This window comes from Danaus plexippus, chromosome 6 (assembly GCF_018135715.1).
Source record: "Danaus plexippus chromosome 6, MEX_DaPlex, whole genome shotgun sequence".
In the NCBI taxonomy this organism is placed as follows: Eukaryota; Metazoa; Arthropoda; class Insecta; order Lepidoptera; family Nymphalidae; genus Danaus; species Danaus plexippus.
Window position 1 is genome coordinate 6,726,962 of NC_083540.1, and position 22,241 is coordinate 6,749,202.

At 33.0% G+C, this 22,241-nt stretch overlaps 1 protein-coding gene across 3 annotated transcripts in view; it reads left to right on the top strand.

Moving 5' to 3' along the window:
* The window catches only part of LOC116777678 (transcriptional coactivator yorkie), a 26,010-nt gene continuing 3,769 nt past the window's right edge, over window positions 1-22,241 (top strand). For 2 of the 3 annotated variants that reach the window (XM_032671363.2, XM_032671370.2), the window contains exons 1-2: window positions 1-610; window positions 19,613-19,740. In XM_032671363.2, the coding sequence (XP_032527254.1) occupies window positions 138-610; window positions 19,613-19,740 (601 nt within the window). In that variant the 5' untranslated portion in view covers window positions 1-137. The remainder of the gene's footprint in view (window positions 611-19,612; window positions 19,741-22,241) is intronic. The other variant, XM_032671356.2, reaches the window with a different exon arrangement.

The window sequence follows — 22,241 nt, forward strand, 5'->3', positions numbered from 1 at the left end:
CGGGGCGTGCGTCAGTCGCGCACCGAGCGCTATACTACGAATACGTCGGGTGGCGCCGCGCCGACCCGCAGTGTGCTGGTGTTGTGTCACAGCGGTGGGCCAGGTCGGTTTCGAGATTTATTCGTTCCGACGTAATCATGGCTCTCAATTCGGACGGTGAACAGAAATCGAACCTGGTCCTCCGCGTAGACCAGGATTCTGACTCGGTTTTGCAGTCACTATTCGACACAGTGCTTAAGCCTGACTCAAAACGACCGCTACAGGTGCCTCTGCGTATGCGACAGCTTCCAAAGTCGTTCTTTAACCCGCCGTCGACCGGTTCCAAGTCGCCATCTGTGTCTCATTCGCGTGAAAATTCGGCTGATTCTGCGTTTGGGTCTTCATCTGCAACTGGCACAGCTCCCGTGTCCCATTCTCGTGCACACTCGTCTCCAGCTAGTTTACAACAGACATATGCTGCAGGTCAACAGAATCAGCAACCACCTTTACCGCATCAACACGCAAAACAGAGATCCTACGATGTTGCTTCACATATTCCAGATGAACTGGGACCTTTACCAGCTGGATGGGAACAAGCTCGCACTCCAGAGGGACAGATATATTATCTCAAGTAAGTTACAAATCTATCCTACCTTATATAGAATTGAAAAAGTAAGAAATGGTCTAAAATTTACTGTAAAATAATCACGTAAATCATTGTTTAATGTATTCAGTCAAGTGCAGCCTATTGTGTGTGGGGTTGATAATAATACCAAGCAGATTATTGTGGAAGTAGAATGGTAGTTGTTTATAATCACAGTGCGTACATTTTGCATTGAGGTAAGCCTTTGTCTGCAAAATTATGCGAATGCAGAAAAAAAAAATATTCGATATAAAATCTGCTTATTGATCACGTCTTAAAAATAATAATCAGGATTTAGTCGAAGCATTCCAAGTTTTTAGCTCATATCCTTGTATAAATAAAATATATATATATTTTTATCGTAACACTGGGTTATCGACACGATTATTATACTATGATTTTGATTATCTAATTAAGTTCTTTATGTTAAGTAGGAAATGTAGGTGCTCTAGTACGCAATAAGGTTTCTGTAGTGGTGCTTGTGACATTTAGCATGTATATAACACCTCATGCCTCTGCGCTCTCTTAATTAAAGATAAATTTTACAGCTGTTCATATTCTGCTTTAATTATAACCAAACAGGTCTATCTCGGGTACAATATATACTGGATATTTTGAAATTGACTACATTTCAATACTTAAGTTTTTAAATTTCCTTGAACGCATGTTTCATCTTTATTTTATTTAAGTTATCGAGACAAGTCGAATATTTTATTTGATAAATTATCGAACGTACCGATTAGTTAGAAGAAAAAAAGATAATCGATGTATTCAGATAAAAACAAAATGTATAGAAAACATATTTCCCTTGGAAACGTACAAATAATTTATTATAAATCTACTATTGTTTACACAATCGCAATGATTTATCATAAAAGAATAATAATAAGTTTCTCATTTCGGAGACAACAAGAAAAGTACACTAGAAGTAATATCAATTAATAATATCGATATCTGTTCCAGCGAAAATAAGAATCAATTTCGTTATATCATTATTTTTCTGTGCGTATCTTATCGCGCTTATCTTGAGAGCACTTGGTTGATAAAAATTGATATAACTAGCAAAAAGGAATCGCTCAATTGTCTATTGTTTAAAGGTAAACCCCTTAATGGCTGGATAATTATTATTAATAAATTCATATAAATGAATTCATTAAACAATAGTTAGATTATTGGGACCTCTATATCTTTTTAATTTTTTTTTTAAACAATTAATTCAAGAATTCATTAAAAGTCTTGCATGACAACATTTTCTTATATTTTACCCTGCGACAATTAAGACTCGATCAATAAATTATAGAATATTGTCATTACATTAAAAACCTTGGTAATAGGGTCGATAATGTTGGACATTATTTAAAAAAATCTTGTTTCATATGGTACATACGCAACAAATAACCGATTTTTTTTTTAATAAAAAATTAATACAATAGCTGAACAGTTTGATACCGATCTTTGGAAATTTTGACTAAAGTATTATTTTTTGAAAAGGCCGTTAAAATAAAACTAATTCCGCGTAACTCATACCACTATGTATTCGTCTAATAACGTCTTTATTTATACAAATGAAAAGATAAGACGAAATTCACCACCCACACCATAACATTTTCTAATATAATTGTTCTATAATCTGTAATGGTAGCATTGCGCAAGCCTGGCGCCGCTGCCATTATTGTTACATTACATTTTACGTGCGTAAAAACCTATTATTGACTTCACTATTTCTCATGCTGTTATTTCATAAACAAAATACATATTTTTATAACTATTTGGATAAATATAACGGTTATTTATATATGTACTTGCCTATGTACGGAAACTAATGATCGAAGTGGTCTAAAACTTTGGCGGGTATTCTTTTATGGTCTGTTGTTAAATTATTTTCTAAAAATTATTTATATTCTTGTGGTTTTCGTTTTTGGACTATTTTTTTTTATTTCATATGTCCAATACATACAAAAATTGGTGAAGCCGCGAAGGGCATGAAAACTTCATTTCACAAAACGAATAGTATTTAGTTATTAATTATGAACGTAATTATGTGTTTGTATAGTTGAAGACGTCACCGTGTACAATGGTTTGGTGGACGGCAGCCAATCCAACTTCAAAGCTTTTGCCACCTAGTTAATAAACATATTGGTACTACACGAGTAGGAACGCTAACGTTAATGGTGTATTGGAGGTGTTTTTAATTTTTATAACAAAAAAAAAACACATACACGTTGAAAATCTCCGTATGTACAAACTGTTTTGTTAGTAGACGCTACAACAAATCAAAATGGCGGAAGTCCTAAAGCAACAGTCGAGAAGCTTTCAGTTATTATTGATATTTGTAATATCAAAGGTATTAATTTAGATAGTCAACTGTCATCTGCGAAAAGCACGGGACCATTGCGAGCGTTACGTCTCTTCCGCGTAGACAAATATACCAGCATACGGATCTCATCTTAATTGCGACCCAACTGGACCGCAGTGGTAGATGTTTTGTAAGCTCCATAACGGCCAGCGTGTGTCTCGCATGCGAAATGTTTGCTTTAATTATTATTGGAATGGAGGGTAATTCTCTGTGGTTTTGTTCGGCTAGACTTGGCGATGTTCCGAAATGGGTAGCGATGCAAATTGCCTTGGCGGTCGCCCAACGCGGCGCTATCAGCCCGGTTGCTTTACAGTAACACCTTACTCGTACAGATGACTCTTGACCTGTTGCTGTTTTTAATACGTGTAATCAAATATGAAGTAACATACGAAAACTAATGGCATACCACAGTTCTGTTCAAACAATTTTAATATAATGCTCCAGTTTAAAACTACAGAAGCGTAAATGACGAATTAATCTATAATTTGAAAATTTTAATTATATTATGACACGGATGTGTTCAGGAAAGCTAATACATTAATACATTACACACCGGACGTCGCTACGGGCAATTTAAATTTTCTTTCACAAGTATCGCAAAGATTAACAACCACATTGTTTACTTCACGGATGACGTAATATTGAGAATAACGTTCATCTAGCTTCATCATCATCATTCATGAATTCGTGCAAAATTATTACTTCAATTTTATATTAAAATAAGAACTGAAATTATGAAAAAATTAAATTAAATGTATAAATTATTTTCCTAGGTCCACATTGGAAGAAATCGCTTTCTCTGTGCTTACATTATCTAGAATTATTTTAGATAGAAATGTATCCAAATCGCAAATTTTCAGTAGCTTGTATTTATTTTTTAATAACATGCTTGTGATCGCTTATCAAGAACGTATTTGTCAACTATGCAATGCTATATAGCCTTACATGTGAATTTTGTTGATCATAAAATGCTGTGAGTTATTTGACATCGTACAATATTTCCTTTTAAGTTTCGTCCTTTGAATTCTTAATAAGAGAAACTTCTCCTGAATACTAAACATTTGTGTTTAAATATGTTAGTTCATTGAACCTCACCCTCGTCTATTGATGAAAATTATTGATTCTCCGTCTATATAAATAGTAAAGTGATTATAATACAGCATCTTGATTAAATCATGTCTAATAAATGATCTTTTCAACGTTACAACTGTTTCATTACGTGTTTAAAATATATTGCGGTCATTTTATTCAATAAAAAAACTTCTCGATCCTTAAAATATCCGTATAAAAATGAGAAATCGGACTCTTACTTCATCACATAGTTGATTACAGTTCATCTTATTCGAATATTTTAACATATAACATCACGTGAATTCTGCCTAAGAAGATAATCTATTGTAAGGTTAAATTTATTGTTATCAGTAACCATATACCCAATATACAGGTAATAGATAATGTACTAACGATTAAAAGTAATGAATAGAATCGTTAGGAATTAGCTGGAACGTAATTAAGGGTATCTAATTAGTTAAAGTATCACGATTGTTTCCAAGAAGTGCGCTGAAGTAGTCACATGAACAGCAACTAAAGATATCGTAGTGTATTCAAAGCGATAACGTTTAAAACACAACACAGTGCGGCCTTCTCGGAAACTTGTCGCCGGTTTTGTTCGGACGACAGGTAGCTAACGGTACACTCACAATGGGATTTTTCTTTAAACCGAACTTATGGTCTGCAACCAGCCTTACTTTCATTTCTGTCCTACCTTACACTGTCTTAATTGATCTCGTTTTATATCACACGACGGTTTTATTTCATATTATTACAAACTACAAGTGCATCTTCACAGATTACGTTGTAATGTTTTGTTTGAATGATTAAAAGAGTATATAAATAAATAGTTAAAAATCTTAGTGCGTTTAACAGATTATGTATGTATAAATTCTTATGAAAGTTTATTTAATGTGCCAGGTATATTTATTTAAAGGCACACAGTCGACTATGTTACCTTGTTAGTTGTTACCCCATATTTGATAAGAGCTAGATAAATTTCACATTCAAACGCATTTCTTTCAACTTTAAAACTTTGGCTGATTTTTTTGAGTTAATCTTATCAGTGTGTTTATTATGTTACTTATCATGTCAACAAATGTAATGTACTCAACCCTCCCATTCGACACGTGAAATCTGAAATCTGTATTGTAATTTCAAATAAGTAACCGAAATCAAATCTTAAATATATTATAGATATTTTTATATGATACAATTTGATGTGTTATAGCGAAATAAGTGTTTCTGTTACGTGTGAAATAATATTACACATTGAAGTAACGAATGTAGAAAACAAAATTGTGTGCACTGGGAAGAAAAACAAGGTAGTCAGTTTTCTACGCTCTGATTACTGGATGTTGGCTCTAGACAGTGTCTTTATCGGAATCTATCAGAAACTTCTTTGGACGGTAATGGTCTTATGAATCTTATCTACCCCAGTTAAGTAATAATCTGACATAACGAGCGTTTTTTAAATATACTAAAATTCATTTCACACGCTACTACTATATTCAAATTAGCGGTATATAAAAAAAAATACACCTATTCCTCCGCACACACTACAGTTAAGACTTACGATATATATGGATCAAGCTTAGGTATTATAAAATGATATTACCTGGTATTTCCTATAAAGTGTATATCAACAAAGTAAACGTATGCATAAATACGTGTGTGGCAGTCAAATGGATCGTGTTGAACGTTGATACGCCGGCGGTTTCTTCAAGGGTAGACCTTTGTACGTGGTGCATCACAGTACTATCGGCTCCTGTGGACACAGTTGTTCTCGTCTTGTGTCATCGGTATTAATGTATTCAATAATACTGAGCTATCAACAAAGCCGTTTGTTAAGATAAAATGAGACCTATTCGGAGGCCACACCGGTTGAAAATATATATCGATACGTACAAACAGACAAACCTACACAGATACACGTACCTACATATTTCGGTATTATATTTCTTTGTAAAGGAATATTCTAAGTATTATTTTTGTATTGTTATTGTAATGCAATGGGATATTAAATTCACTCACAACGATAAGACGAATTATTGAAGATATTCCAATTATGTTAAAACATTTAAAGTGTCGTCATTAACCTTGCGGCGAAAGAAATTTGTATTGTATTTAACCGACTTTTACTAGGGGAGGAGTTACTTGATTTTTTCTTTAATATTTTGTATGAACTTTATTATAATCAAGCAGATTTTATAGGCTACACAATATATATGAATATCCAAGTTAATAACAATTCGTGTGAATTGAGTTGACTACTCCGTACTTAGGTACTCTGATATGCTGGGAGTATTGCCATGCCTAATTGTGAGATCAAAAGGGGTCAAGTGTGTACATTGACGGGCTTTGGGTCCGACGTCATCTCCCGAAGTTACATTTATAAAAGTTCTTCAATTACTTATATACACTCGTAAGCTGACGATGCTATTTACTCAGATTTTTGTGCTGTAATAGTGCTTACAATAGCTATATATTAATATTTTGTGCGAAATTTAAATGATTTTTATAAATAGCGCCCTTTATGTCTAATATTGTAAAGGTTTATAGTATAAACTTTATGCTATATGTAAATCTACTTTCTGCTGTACAATTACATAGAAATAGGAATGGCACTGAAATAGAAACTTTTTAAGGTAATTAGATATACGTCATACACGGGTAAATTGAAAAATTATCTATCAGACAAGAGTCAGATAAGAGTTTTTTGGGTTATGTATAATCTTAACTACCTACACCGCTTCGTCATGCAAACTACATAGCGTCGGTGTACTAAGATGATAAATTGTATTTACTTCTACGAATAGTTTTAATAAAATACACATTTAAGTCTCTTTTATTTTTTATTATTGTGGGAAAGTATTTATGTATTAAAAAGAGAAATGGTAATGACTAATGCCTTAATAAAAAAAATGTATTTTTAAGTGTATCAACTTAGCGGTTCTGAGAAGGAAATAGTTATTGAATGCCACTTAATTTGTGCTCCATTTCAATAAGTGTTTGGGAACGAAATACTCGCTATTACTCACGAACCGCAAAACCGACTCAATGATAGTTTTAGTTATACAAAATCATAAGTCTTCACAAGGGTTTATTGACACGAGTATTGAAACGCAGCCCTTTTAATTTTAATATTAAGAAGATATGCTTACTGGAGATAGGTTAATAGAAATCTTAGAACTGTCATGAAAGATTTTTCAAACAAAATTCATTCGAGAATTAATTGTTATATAAGCATATTTGTAGTTAATTAAGCAAATTTTAAAGGTCACTGAGTTTTAACTGGTCGCAATTACCATTCAATACGTGTAAATCACCGATGTATTGTAATTTTATTAAACGGACGCTTCTAACAAATAAATAGATTTGACAGTATCGAAGCGACACGCCATGGTCTGTGACTCGGGATGATTTTTGTGTGAATGACCTTAATTTCGGAATTTAAATAATCGTCCAGCTCCAGTAATTTTTGGTTTCATGCTACACGCGATTCAAATCATCGATACGGCATCCGTTACGAACTCGTAACGCGCGACATCCTATAATACAGAAACATTCGAGTTTTTAACTAAATGATTATTGCTTGTTAATATTGGATTTACATTTTATTTAAAATAATTTATGTGTAGATAATCGATTTAATATTATGACGTCGGATGCTGTTAAAGATTAGTTTGGTAGTGCCTCAGTGAAGGGAGTCGTCGGGCGCCTCTGTTTTTCGAGTTGTTTACATCTAATTTGGGCTCGGGCGCCGCGACGGTCCCCTGTCTCCCGCACCGCAAACCCCGAGCCTCGAACACTGCCCATTGAACACAGTATGCGGCACGTTCGCCACGGTGGGCCGTGGGCATCTCGACAGTCCACACATCCAGGTAGTTGGTAACGCCATAAATTAATGGAAAAGGATGTTTAAATCCTCGCTAGGAAATGGATTATGGAAATTAATATTGTTTTATTAACAATAATTGATCAGTTTTCAGTTTTATTTTTCATAATCGTTAAAGTAAAGTACATACTTATTTCCTTAATTTTTGTACGAAGCCGACGTGATGCCTAAATAAAAATATGTCAATGAATTCCATTGTCTGTGATAATGCTATAGAAAATATCGCTGTATAGGTATGCGTTTATATGTAAAGCCAACCACAAATATCAATATATTTCATTTTTAATAATATTAACTATAAAAATGTCAAAAAACCGAACAAGATTTAAAAGTAAAATCAAAACAGAACAGGCGTCTACGTTTTAATTGAGCGGCCGTATTCTAAGTCTATTCATTTACCGCGCGTCCATTTTTCACCTTCCATCGGACACGGAGTTAACAAGATTGACTTCTGTGATGTTGCCGCAGCCTCCGAGGCTCGATTCAACTTCTTGGAACCGAACCCCCCCTCCGCCCCCTCCCGCCCCCTTTATCTTAATACTCTCTGTTCATATCCCGAGGTCCGAACCAAGTTAAAGTTTGCCTTTGTAACTACGATGCACCGGCTTTATATTTTCAAACCAGTAATTCCGTAGCGATCGTTAAATATAGAATCAAGGGTTAACAGATTCAATTATATCTGCTACAAAAAACAACGATTAGGTTTGATTTGTTTTGTATTCATGTAATATTAGTTAATTATCTTTAAATATGTGCATTCCTATCCGTCATCGTATGTTGTTTCAATATATTTTTAAAATCATCCTAAACAAATTTAAAGACAAATTTCATATTGCACTAACACAGTTAGTGTTAATAAATTAACCTCGAAGTGAAGTGATTCTAAAATACGTTTCTACTTTTTATTTATGTCGATAAATTACATCGAGCGCCTCCCCGCGAGTGCAGCGTCAGTTCGTGTTGGGGTTTTTATTTTATTTGGGTACACCTGAGTTGTCAGTAACAAAGGGATTGATTTTTTTCTCGGCTCCACCCCGGGCTTTGAACGAATCGCCGCTTTCTTGGAAGCAGCGGCGATCATTCTGTAATCTCCGATAGTTATCGATACCGCTCCGAACATAACCTTCGCCAACATAAATATTGATGTACTTAAATGCTTACTTTCAGACAGGCGTTGGCGGGCTGTTTAAAAATTAAACTCTTGTTATCCTTATTATTATAATAATGATTCGCTGATTTGGAACTGCGTTCTATCCTAGATATGTTAGGATCGGCCTTGATATTCAGCCGAACAATTGATTACGCAAATTCTTATAATAATATTTCAAATGACATTTCGCATCTCGATCGGCACAGTCTCACACCCACGCAATTTCGCAACTGTCATTTTTTTTATATTGCCACAATGTGTTCATAAACCATTACATTACACTACACATTTATCAAAGTTAGCAACGTGTTTAGAAAGGCTTAAAGGTAAACCAGTCGCTGATGCAGATGGAAATTCTCGGCTGCATTGCCTTGCGAAATGGTCTTTTGTTTCTCTAGGTGAACAGGAATAAGGAGAACAAAATATATTTGTTGAGATACAAACCAGGTAATGTCTAATTAGTTTAAAACTTTTTATAATAAATCATATTTATTGTCAGTTCTAATATTATCTAAGTAATTCTGTATTACAATTTTTAGTTAAAAATGAGTAACTTTACAAAGTTTCAATAATATAATCAAATATCATGTATTTAAAAATTTGTTTGTCCATTTAATACGTATATTTATGATTTGAATGTTTGTTTTGAGATTTTACGTCATATACAATATCGATTCTTCCTTAGGGAAAATTACACATTATAATATGTTAAGATAGGTCAGCTCATCTCTTCGCTGTTAAATTCAGGAAAGTTAAATGTACATTATTAGTAAAGTAAACTTCAAAAACAGAAATGACTGGCGCACATTAGAATCCAGGATTTACTTATGATTAAAACTTTCATAATATCCCTGCTGAGACAGGTTGCTGGTGACAGCAAAAAGACTTCGAAACGAATCTAGCGGTAAGGTAATGATGGTGCGGGAGGAGTGAGCGGGACGTACAGAATTCTAAGATGGGGGAACGAGACGGACATACAAACAGACGGGTCCAAAGTCCGCCGTGGCCAGGACAGTAGCCTCACCAATAAAACTAACATTGCGCTTGGACTATCGACTTACCTGTTGCATCTCACAGGTCTATATGCTTGCGTATATAAATTGGAACATAGAAAGGGTTATTTGATAATGAAACCTCCTGAAACAAATATAAGTCAGAACGTACACGTCCAGTAGAAGCAGGTTCCGCTGGCGACAAACTGTAAATCCGGTGCAGCGTAACCGAATAAATGGTATCGACCATTAGAATTTCCTGTGCGTATACTCCTCTGTGAATGGGCGCGTTATCCGCAACCTGGCCAGTGGAAGCCATATGAATGGGTGGCGCGTAATGCACAATGAATTATTCGTGGCAGACCCGCTTCCGTTGGCGCCGGACATATGCCCCACGTCCTGCCTTCTTCTGATTAACGTCTAATTATAGGGCACAGATCTCCGCAGGATTCGAGCTGGCTACGTTCTACAAACGGGCGGTTACTTAGATGTATTGTCGCTCATATTCCTTATATATCGCTATAAAGTCAACAGATTGAGGGATATTCGTAGATTTTACGGATTATTCCAAAAATACTTCCTGCTACACAAGGATTCATCGTGACTTTAATTTAAGCCTTTATTAATTGTGACGAATGTCCGCAGACAAAAATTACTTCCATGTTTTAGGTATTACGAATAACTTAACAATCTGATGTAAAGCAAAACAAGTGATGATATATATATCTTTTTAACCTGAAGGATTAATTGTAAAATTTAGTTCCTTGTGACATACCAACGGCCAATCTTTGGTAGTCATTTAAACTACAATTTTGTCAAAATAGCGATAGTCGCCAAACGGCCTCCGAAACCGGTCGTCAGAAGTAATGCAGGCGCAGTTTTCGTTTTGGTTACCGTTTGGAAGTTCAGTAGATTAATACTTGAGTAGTCGACCCGGATGCTTTAATACAAACTCTGTCTCGACTCCGTACAAAGACAGGTCACGATTCACGACTCCGTCATCCTTGTGTCACGTCAACTTTGACATTTACATTAATTCAAATATCAATGTTGAGTGGAATCGTCGAGCGTCGAGCATTAACAGAGAGAATTCTAATGAAAAATCACACTTGATGTCAATTAATTTATATAGTGGAAGGTGTAAGGGTGCCGTAATTTCTTTGTGATAACCTTATCTGGTTACTTTCTAAAGTTAGATGAGAAACATGTTAACCTCTGGCAGAGAGCGGCGGACGGCTAGCAAGGTCGTCTACTCGCTAGCCCGACACCGCCTTGTACCGCTTGGCCTACTATATAAAGTGACTTACGTGTTCACTATACCGATATTTAATTAAATATATTTTATATGCGAACATAATAAACGGCGAAACCGATATTTTCAATATTTATATTTTATAAAGTCTTCGATTTTAGTTAATTTATAATTTTTGCGGTGATAAATTTTAAATCATTGTTAATTTGTACATATTTAACGAGATGAATTTATTGACGCGTATCTATTATAAATGTGAAAGTCGAATGTTTGGAAGTTTGTTGATAAATATTGTCTGAATAATAATAACGGCTGAACGGATATCAAAGCGGTACATAAAACCGGGATATATTGTGATACTTTTCATTCCGTTCGAATTCAATTATGGTGAAGTAGAAAAAGACGCGGGCAGAAACTAGATCGGTAAATAATATTTACGACGGCTTCCTGTTGAGGGCGTCGCCGATTTCCGACTATCATAACTAAGGTCGTGTAAGGATCCAATTATACTGTGAAAATGTCATCCTTTATAACTTCCTCGTAAAAAATAATTAAAAATCTATTCCGATTACTGCACCCTCGTACACGTTTACTGTTAATTTTAAACCCTATAGGGATGCTTCGAAATATTAACTTTAAAATAAATAAGTAGCACGCCATGGGAGAGGCCTATGTCCAGCAGTGGACTGCCGTGGCTGATGATGAAGATGATGATGATATCGGTGAAATAATTGGCAATAATAACTAATCAATATTTATAAATTTAACCACCGGGATGATTAAAATATTGAATTTTATGAAATTTTTTTTACACGTAACTCGTTTTATTAATTGTGAATTTAAACGTTAATCTAATTCACCGGTGACCTAATTGCGGATATGCTATCTTTTAGACAACATTCTCTTGTGCTGTTTTCAAACTGGTTTTAAATATTTATTTAATTTATAACATTAAGAAAATATAATCAAAACTAAAAGCTGAACAACATTTTTACGACTTAATCTTTATAGTTTTGAATTTAGCATATAAATTCCGAAATAAAAATTCCAATTTCATACTAAATTATTTCTTAATAAATTCGAAGATACGATTTGATTTAATGTTTACAAATGAAACTTATAAATATTAAAAAAAAAAAAAATTAATTTTCCAAAAAAAAAATAACTCGTACAGTTATATTATTTATAAAACTTATTAGAAAGGCAAAAAAATAAGATATATTTCAGTTATCTGTTAAAAAATTCATAGGAATTAAATATATAAATTAGATAGTAAGTTATCACAGTTAAGTAACTTATTCAGTTTATGACTCCGTGTCGTTTAAATGCGAAAGCTGCAAGCGACGGATTATATACGGACGGATACATATATATATATATATGTATATATAATCCGTAAAATACGAGTATATATATATACTCGTATTTTTCTTAAAAACTATTAAATTTTTCGCCATATTGAATCCTAATTATCGGATATGTACAGTCTATTATGTCATATAAATTCATCTTCCTCGTACTTGCAACTGCTCATAAGCGGTTAGGATTCCATAAAAAAGACCTTTCCCCATAGAAATATATGAAACTAATATAAAAATTGTGCGGTTAATTGATATTTTTTGGTCTTCCCCGACTTCAGTCTTTGCGTTTTCCTTCTCATTGTAAATAATAGTTAATGTTGATGTCTATTTCCTTACATAAATTGACCTTTTGTAATTCAAAGAGCATTTTGCTTGATTTTTTATTGCTAATACGAAACAAATATCTTTATTAAATGAATATAGAACTTGTTTATATATTATAAACATTAATATATAAAGGTCTGGTTGTATTTTTATTTTATTTCATTCTAATATTTAATAGTATGAGCAATGTTTATCATTCAATTCATAGCATTTTGTTCGGCGCTCTTACAATATACAAAAAATCAGATAATTATAAAGTATGGATTTATTGTCTCATTGTTTTCTATATATTATTGTCTTAATTATATATCTGTTTTAATTGAAACACGTGCTGTGTTTATTACAAAACTAATTAAAACTCATTTCTTTCACAATAAAAAAAAAGAATTTTGAAACGCGTTTTTTAATTATGCAAATTTAAAAATGGAATTAATTTGGTTTTTTTTTATGTTTCTTAAGTATTCTAAACCCAGTTGCTTTGATGCCGTACGTTCTATAATGATATAAATACATCATTCTCCTTTGTCGCGACTGTCGAGATGGCGCCGGCCGTTCGTAGAATATAGATAAAGTAATCCTTTTGTTTTCGTGAGTGCAACATGAAATTTATGTTGTTTTAAGAATTTATTTATGATTAATTTTAAAGATCATTTTCAGTTTTATTTATCACTAGTTATATTTCGCAGTTTCGCTCGTGTATATTTTCAAGACAAATTTGCGTACTATTACGTTGTTTAATTTTATGTGTAGAAGGTTCAACAAGTCTTTAAAGAACTATTCAGTTAGATATAAAACTTTTTAATCAGAATAAAATAAGATATATTAAAAATTAATTGGAATAATTATCGGGCAAATAATATTTTTAATATACGTAATAAAAATATTACAATTAAATGGAAAAATTGTCGGCTTCTTGATATCGTTTTTTTAAAGAGATATTTGTTATGTATAGAACATATTATAATATCTTATAAAGCTTATTATACACTTGATACAATTAATTTTACATTATTCAAACTGAGTTTATCCAAAAACATTGTAGCTTTTTTAAAATATATTCCAAAGAAAAGTGTACACTTTTTGTTTCTCATAAATAATGGAAAACCGCTTTTTATACAGAAAAATTTACTATTGCTTTATAGATTTCAAAAATATTTTTACGTAAGCGAATTCGGTTGCAAAATTATAATTATAAATATGCCATGTATCAGCTGTTACGAGTTATAATAGAAGTATCCTGTGATATAATTATAATTTTATATTTATATTTCAATTCATATAATGAAATGCAAACTACTTTTAATACAGTTTGGCTGAAACAGTAGATCCCGTAATAAAATCATCGGCCGGAAGTCGATGCGTCACGCGACCGTTTTCGTCCACCTATGTTAGTGTGTGTTCATATTCGTATGTGCTAAGTAGACAATAATATACCCATAATACTGAATTAAACACACATCTTCATTTCTTAACAAATGTATACGTAGATATGGAAGGCGGCGAAATTGTGTGTATGTGTGAAATTAATTGAATTGAATAATTTTCTTGTTATATAGTGTTACACTGCTCTCGTTTGTATAGTGTTACTGATTACTGCTGTGTGCGTTTATTTACGTACGCGAGCGCCGACTCGTCCGAGATTCAAATTTAGAACGCCGTCTCCGCCATGTTGTTCTCGGTGAAAAACCTACGATCCATCTTGGAGGAGCCGTGGAAGTGTCACATTATTAACGAAAAAAAATAATTAGGAAAACTCTTAAAGTTAAATATAAGACTTTTGTTGCCACATCGTAAATAACCATTGTACTGTTCGATGAAATGGTTTTACAAAACATAACAAATGCTGTTCGTGGAATATAATTGCCATAAGTGATACGGTTTTGCAAAATATCACAACTCCATCGGCTTCGTCGAGCTGTTAGCGTAAATAAATTTTGTTGGTTAGTACAGCGTATTCATGTGAATGAATGACTCACGGACAGAATTAGTTCATTTATCCACCAGATTGTTGTGAAGTACATCTTTCATTTAAACTTGTTTGATCTGCTTCTCTTGCGAACCTTTTCTATGACACGATATTATATTCGTTTATAGTCTGTCTCCATTATAGCGTGTGACGTATTATTTGTTACATTGATGCTGCCAATTGAATGGGGATTACGGGTAATTCTAATAAACGAAAAGAAAAATTTCGTCTTTTTACATAAATAATGTATATTTTATAATTTTAATTCATCAATAAAACTTGTATTGTATGTTACGTAACACTTAAATATGGCAATGAATAAAATGCGACGTAAGTTATTTTTGTGTGTTATGTGAAATTAGTTATCGTCAAAATATATTATAAAATAGCTTTTAGCGCTAATATTAAACCGTTAAGCTTACTTGGCCCTATTCTTCCGGGGTTCGAATTGCGGCGAGCGAGTAATATATTCAGTTACGCAATAATGAGTAAATGAGATGCTTTGTTTCGAGGCTGCTTCCATTATATTAGGTATTTCCAGTGTAAAAGCAGGAAAATTACGTACGAGTTGAAGGAGGATATGCGTACGTGACGCGCATCCGGCGCGGCCTGCGCCATCTAGGGAGCGATCAGGTGCACTCTCTATATGTACACGTTGAATGGTCGCATTATCGGTTAATTATCTCGTTATAAAAATATACATTTGTCCTTGTTTATGAATAATTAAAATAAATCATTTATTTTATTAAGCAACCATCATAAGACATAATTGGTATGAAAATTATATTGAATAATTTAAATACTATATGGTAAGTATAAATAAAATAATTAATAAGCCTGAATCGACATATGCAAATCGTTTCAGGTTAATGTTTTATACGATGTTTGTGATGCAGGTGTTTTGAAATGCAAAAACAACTTGTTAATTATTAGTAATTACGAACTTCATTCCTATAAAATGGCAACACTCGAATTTTTAAAACGTTGTTTTTAAACACTTGTTTATTTTATGGTTATATATATGTTACAGTATAATTTTATTTTTTTCTATAAATTTTTGGAGCTTATATAAGATAAATATTTTCAAGAATATTTCGGTTTATGTAAATCTTTATAGTATGTAAAAATTTTATAATAGTAATACTTTTTTATAGATTTCAAATGTCACTCCTTATTGATTATTAATCTTAGTATGTCGTATTACAAATGGTTGTCGCTTGATTCAATGAACGACGCACCTTCCTCGCTGTATAATTTAATTCATAATATAATTATAATATTTAACTGTTTCAACATATCTTACTTGTTAGCTCCAAATTGATCATGTCAAACCTCAAACATCAATTGCGCAACAGACCTTCGGGAGAGAAAGATATATTTCTCAATACATCTGTCATATCTGGTAATTGTTAAATGCGACTGTACTGTATAAATTAACTAGTTGTTACATACAGCTTCGACTGCTGTATAGATTATTGATTGTAAATACATTTATATATTCTATATACCTATTAGGCCTTATAAATATCTAACCGTTATTAAACGAGTGCTTTAATATCATAACATTAATTTTTGGGTGATAGATTTACAAAGCATTCTTGTTTCAAAACTTTCGAATTAAGTATCTTATAGAGATGTGGCCGTTAAAGCTGTTTGCTTCCTGCTTTATTTTTATTCCATCGAACTGAATAGACTTAAAAAATGTTAGTATAATGCATTTTTAAAAATAAAAATCGTTTAAACCAAATCATTATTCAGGTCTTTAGACTCTATAAAATGTTAGAAAGCTTTTTGGCATAATGAAATCGTGTGCTAGTATTATAAAATTAGTACGTGAATTAAATGAGAGTACATTGATAGTAATCCGTATAAAATTATGATGAGTTTCCGTCCGTCGTTTTGTCGTTTGTGTGAATAATTGCGTATAAACATGATGCACTGGTGAAGGCTTGCATAACATCTTAGTGTTATGCAACTTTGCAGTCAGCCTGCGCTGTAAATTGTAATTACAGACGCTGCCCCCGCCCCCGCCCACCCTCACCCCTCACCCTCCCGCCACAGTCACGTGTCATATAATATTTACAGTATTTTATTACAGCACATTACTGCCATACACATTTTATATGATAAAACATTGTATTGTTGTAATTAAATTATTTTATATTGAAATTATAATAACTTGTAATTGATCACGTTGTCATAATCTTTAGGGCTTATTTCCCTCGTTTGTATATATATTTTTTAAAGCTTGTAATTATAAAAAAGTGAAAGTACGTGGTTTATGTTTGTCTCTTTCACTTGAAAACTTTTGAATGGTTTTTAAGGAGGCTCGTAGGTATCATATAGAAAAAAGAAAACAGATAATAAAAGACATGTTATTGCGTGATTTCTCGTTCATTTATAGGAGTCGGTAATGTACACGTTTCGATATGTTATAGTATTTTGTATGTCACATACGAAACTTATCATATATTTTTAAAAGAAAATATAAAAATATATTACGAAATTGACATTTACGTTTCAGAAATAATCATCAATGATTTAAAAACGTTCACTACGTGAAGAAAACTAACACAATATTCATTAAATACAGTTATTATGTATACATAGAAATTAAAACTAAATGCGTACTATTGTACAAATTGTTATTGTTGTATAAGACTACGGTTTAAAAAATGTAAATGAAGCTGAAGGTGCAACTTCACAACGCAAAACAGCTGATTGCGAGGCCAAGTTCATTAACGGGCAGATCAAACCGATTCATTATGGTCGTGCCCTCGCTTTCTATTGAGAAATAATTTTCTTATCTCACTTTGTTACGAGTACCATTGTTTTATGTATTTCTAAGATTCCGCCACATGCTTTCTCTTAAAACATTTTCCGTTTCAACAGTCAATATGTACCCGTGATATCGTATGATAGACGCGTGTGCAAAACATGAACCTTTGTTCAAACATTCTAAATCACACATGGAAGTATGAGATGTACTACAGGTGTGGTTTACGGCAGATAGTGAACTTGCTAAATGCCTACTTTCGGCGTAAAGAAAGTAAAATAGCCTTTCATCGGAGTGAGTGTGACGACTAGGTCGCAGCGGCGCGGCGTCCGGTTTTACGAATCGGTAACATCGACCGCTAAGTAGGAATACGGCTCGCCTGTCGACTGTTACCTACGGCCTTTTAATTGTTAAAAGATGGCGACCTTCCGTACGCAGGGAAACCGTTCGCCAACATTTAACAGACATCGGTACGTACTCAAAAGTAAAAGTACTTTTAAAATTCGCTTCTTACGGTCTTCGAGTTTTTTGCTTCATGTAAAACACGTTACTTGGTTTGTCAGGCTGAAGCTATATATAGTAAATTTCACTACTTTTAACCGTATTTTTTTTATAAATATATATTTGCCATGTTTAGCATCTTATATTATTTTCGATCATTCTTATGTGTAAATTAAGTTTATAGATAAATTATTACAAAAGAAATAATTCGTCGATATCAAATACACGGTTGAATTATATTCGTTTTTTTTTAAACTAAATATGATCTGTGCGTATCTTAAACGTTATATTTCCATACTTTCCCGAATTGTTCTCACAATTTCCATACTTTCCCGAATTGTTCTCAAAAAACTCGACATTTATCAGTATAATTGATTCTCATAAATATATCAACAAAGGCTTTTTAATTTATTGATAAGAATAAAATTTATAAATACATAACGCATTTACCTTTTGCGGGGAGAAGAAAAAAATATAATAAAAAAATCAAATCGCCATAATACTAATGCACCGGTTTACCTTATACGGTCATATATAGTGATGTTCTGTACTTACAATCGAATGTGACTCGTTAGTTTATGTGTACTTCATGTGTGACTAACATAACTTCAACTATTGTGACAGGAATAGGTAGTAATACGGACCAACCACTAAGTCGAAACACAAAATGTATGAATAATTATAATAATCTCATACTCATTGGTTATTTGTATTTATAATTATATTCAAATATATTATTATTTAAAAAGGCAAGCACGATTTGAACGTGTCACTTAAATGTTACTTAGCAGATGTTTTGCCAATTAAACTATAGGGTCCTAACACAGGAGGTTATTATAGATTATACTTTGACATGACAATAGAGGTTCTATTTGTTAGGTTTTCCCACTCAAAAAGGAGAAACATTATTAATTATTCATAATTTTGAAATGTATCCAATAAAATACAAATATATTTGTAAACATTCTAATTTTAGTTATAGATGTAGGGAGGCACGTCTTATGATGAGAGTTTTCTTTGTAATTTTTCCTTAAATGTGATTCAGATAAACGAAAGAGAGCCAGCGACATGACTTTTATATCATGAACCCAAAACGTTGTTTCACTTTCAAAGCGATAATTTTACTTCGATAAAGGCTTTTTAAAAAGAAAATTAGTCGAGAGTTCCTGGGACTACTGCCGTCTGTTCCGTCCCTTCTGAAGCATTATCAAATACTAAAAAGAGAATTGAGCACTGATTTTTCAGTAATATTTTAAAGTAGAATAACGTACTTGATTTATTAGGTTACTTTATAAACGAAAGGCAAATTGATCTTCGTTACTGAAACACATAACGGTGCTAACTGTCGAAATGTAACTTTACAGTCACATAACCAAGACGACCACATGGGAGGACCCTCGGAAGACATTGGCGGCGCAAACAGTGTCCGCAGGCGTGCAACATCAGAACGAGATACTCACCCCACCACAGACTATAGCAGCCACCCCGACTGGTTAGTTATAATCTGTCAATTGTTCTCGTTATAGTCTGTATAATGTTATTATTCATCCTAAGTATGATTTCATTGTAATTTTTAAACCTATTGCATAACTTAACTAACTACTAATAGTTAATTTTAATTAACAATCCTTTATTATTATTTTTTTTGTATTTTTTACTAAATATTTTTTCCTCCTTAGCCTTAGTGATTGCCTTAACTTTTATTAAACGTAATATCAAAATGTCAATTGCGTATAAAAAGAATACTATGTAAGTTCAATTAAGAATTAAAAATTAAGTACATCAAGAACCGATTGTTTATTGCGTTTTAGATAAAAACACATTAGACGATTCTGTTACCACTTGATCTAATTGGCTACGGAGCGACGTTTAAAATTATCATGGAACAAAAATAAAAACAAGTAAATAACCCGAATTCTAAAACTGATTTTATGACGGGAATTAACGCGTTGTTTCCGTCGGACGATGCGAGACGAGCGTTGAAAGCTGTTTGGAAAATACATTGGTTTGTCGGCGCCAGCGCACACCGGCCATGGCGCCCGCTAGCAACTTTCAGCGCCCGGCAGTTGCGACATATTCTTTATTACACTCTGCTCCACAGACTGTGTTTATACCCCTCCTCTATGTGAGATAAAGCCGAGATAGCGATAGATACCAAGTACAGTCTAGATACTAGATAATATATATGAAACACGTTATGAATTATTGCTTTTATTAGCTGTCGAAGAAACATAATTTGGGCGAGCATAACGGCGCAGTTTCTATATTTGTCCAACATAAAAATGTTACGCATTCTTTAACGTCTATTAGTTATGCCTTATATCTTAATAACTCTCACAAACATCGGGCTCGGATTGAAATTAATGCAAATATCGTACATTATAACGCCGACTTGACAAACGAGTATCAATGACGGCTCGTGTTCTCAAAACATCACTCACGGTGAAAATATAAACATATAGGGATTCAAAGACGTGTTTTTCCGTTGTTTTTTCTCGACGAACGATTGCAGAAGGCTTTCTTTAAATAGTCGCGTACGTTTGAAACATGACAGTGTAGGAGACTCGCGAGGCCAGCAAAATGATGTTTAGGTGTCACGTGTTGACAATTATGTGTGCATTGTCTTCTGATAGTCCATCCAGTACGTGCTCTAGTCACGTTCGGTTCGTTCAGAAACAACCACAGTCTAAAAGTCCGCGAGGCATTTCTCTTATCTGTGGTTATAAAGCAAACAGTCCTAGGTAGATCACCTGACTTACGAATGTTTTTATATCGCATTCCTGGTTATAATCTTATGTCGCGATAAAACGAAACAGTTCTCTTATGATGCATTGCATGTCTATGTTGTAAGCATGTTTGTACAAAACGTTATATCATTTTTAGAATTGGATCTGTAACGAACAGATTTTTTTGTACGTTGATATAAAATTTTGTTGTGTTATTATTCATATAACGCCTTATAGATAACTTGTTATGTGTTTACAATTAATTAAGTAAATTTTAATTGATATATATTTTTAATCTGTATATTGAAATGTCAGCGGTTGAATAAAATAATAATAAAATATGTATATATAGTATTATCATATTCTGAGTTTGTATATAGTTGACGATTGTGTTTATATATATAAAAAAATACTTAGTTTATATTTGTCGAGGCTCGTGTTGATGGGTGTGATGTCAAGGGTGTAGAGAAAGGACAAAAAATATATGATTGGATTGTATTACGAGTATGTGGATAAGGGAGTAAATATATTATAGGAGATAAAGAGAATGGCTAAGATAAAGATCAGATAAAGATCACGTGATCGTAGGCATGGGTCCAAACAGTTATTCCTCGACATTGTATAAAAAATGCTGTTACAATTACCTGTGTATTTATATCGCTTTATTTACTAATATTTAGTTTAAATCATTGTTAATAAAAATGATTGGTTGATTTATAAATACTTTCAACTCGATTTAAAAATATTGAAAGGTATTCAAATTACTTTCAAAATAATGTACAAACAGGAACTGTTGTCTTTATTTGAAAGCAATATTTCGGTTGCATTATAACAATCAAATGTTACCTCGACAGGTTGATAACAGCGAGGCGATAAAGCAATGAAAACAATAAGCTAATTTCCTTGTAAATAAATCTGTCATTAGTTTGTTAATTCTATAATCTGTTCGTAATCAGCTATAAATATGATATAAAATAATTATGTAACGTAGTTTATGAATGGCCGTCTGTATGTTACACATCGCATACCTTGAGATGCGCGGTGTCAGAGCTGTGAGTTGGCGTTGCATCCGCCCGCCGTGATTCATTATTCCCCGTACTCTAAACGACACGATCCAACAATAATTATTGGAGGAAAATTTTATATACTAACATAATTAGCACTAAAAAACTATCACGCCAGCTTCGAATGTCTCATTACTATTAGGGACGGGATATTTTTAAACGCCAAAACATTACCGCTTGCAACTAGTCGCTGTTGAGAGAAT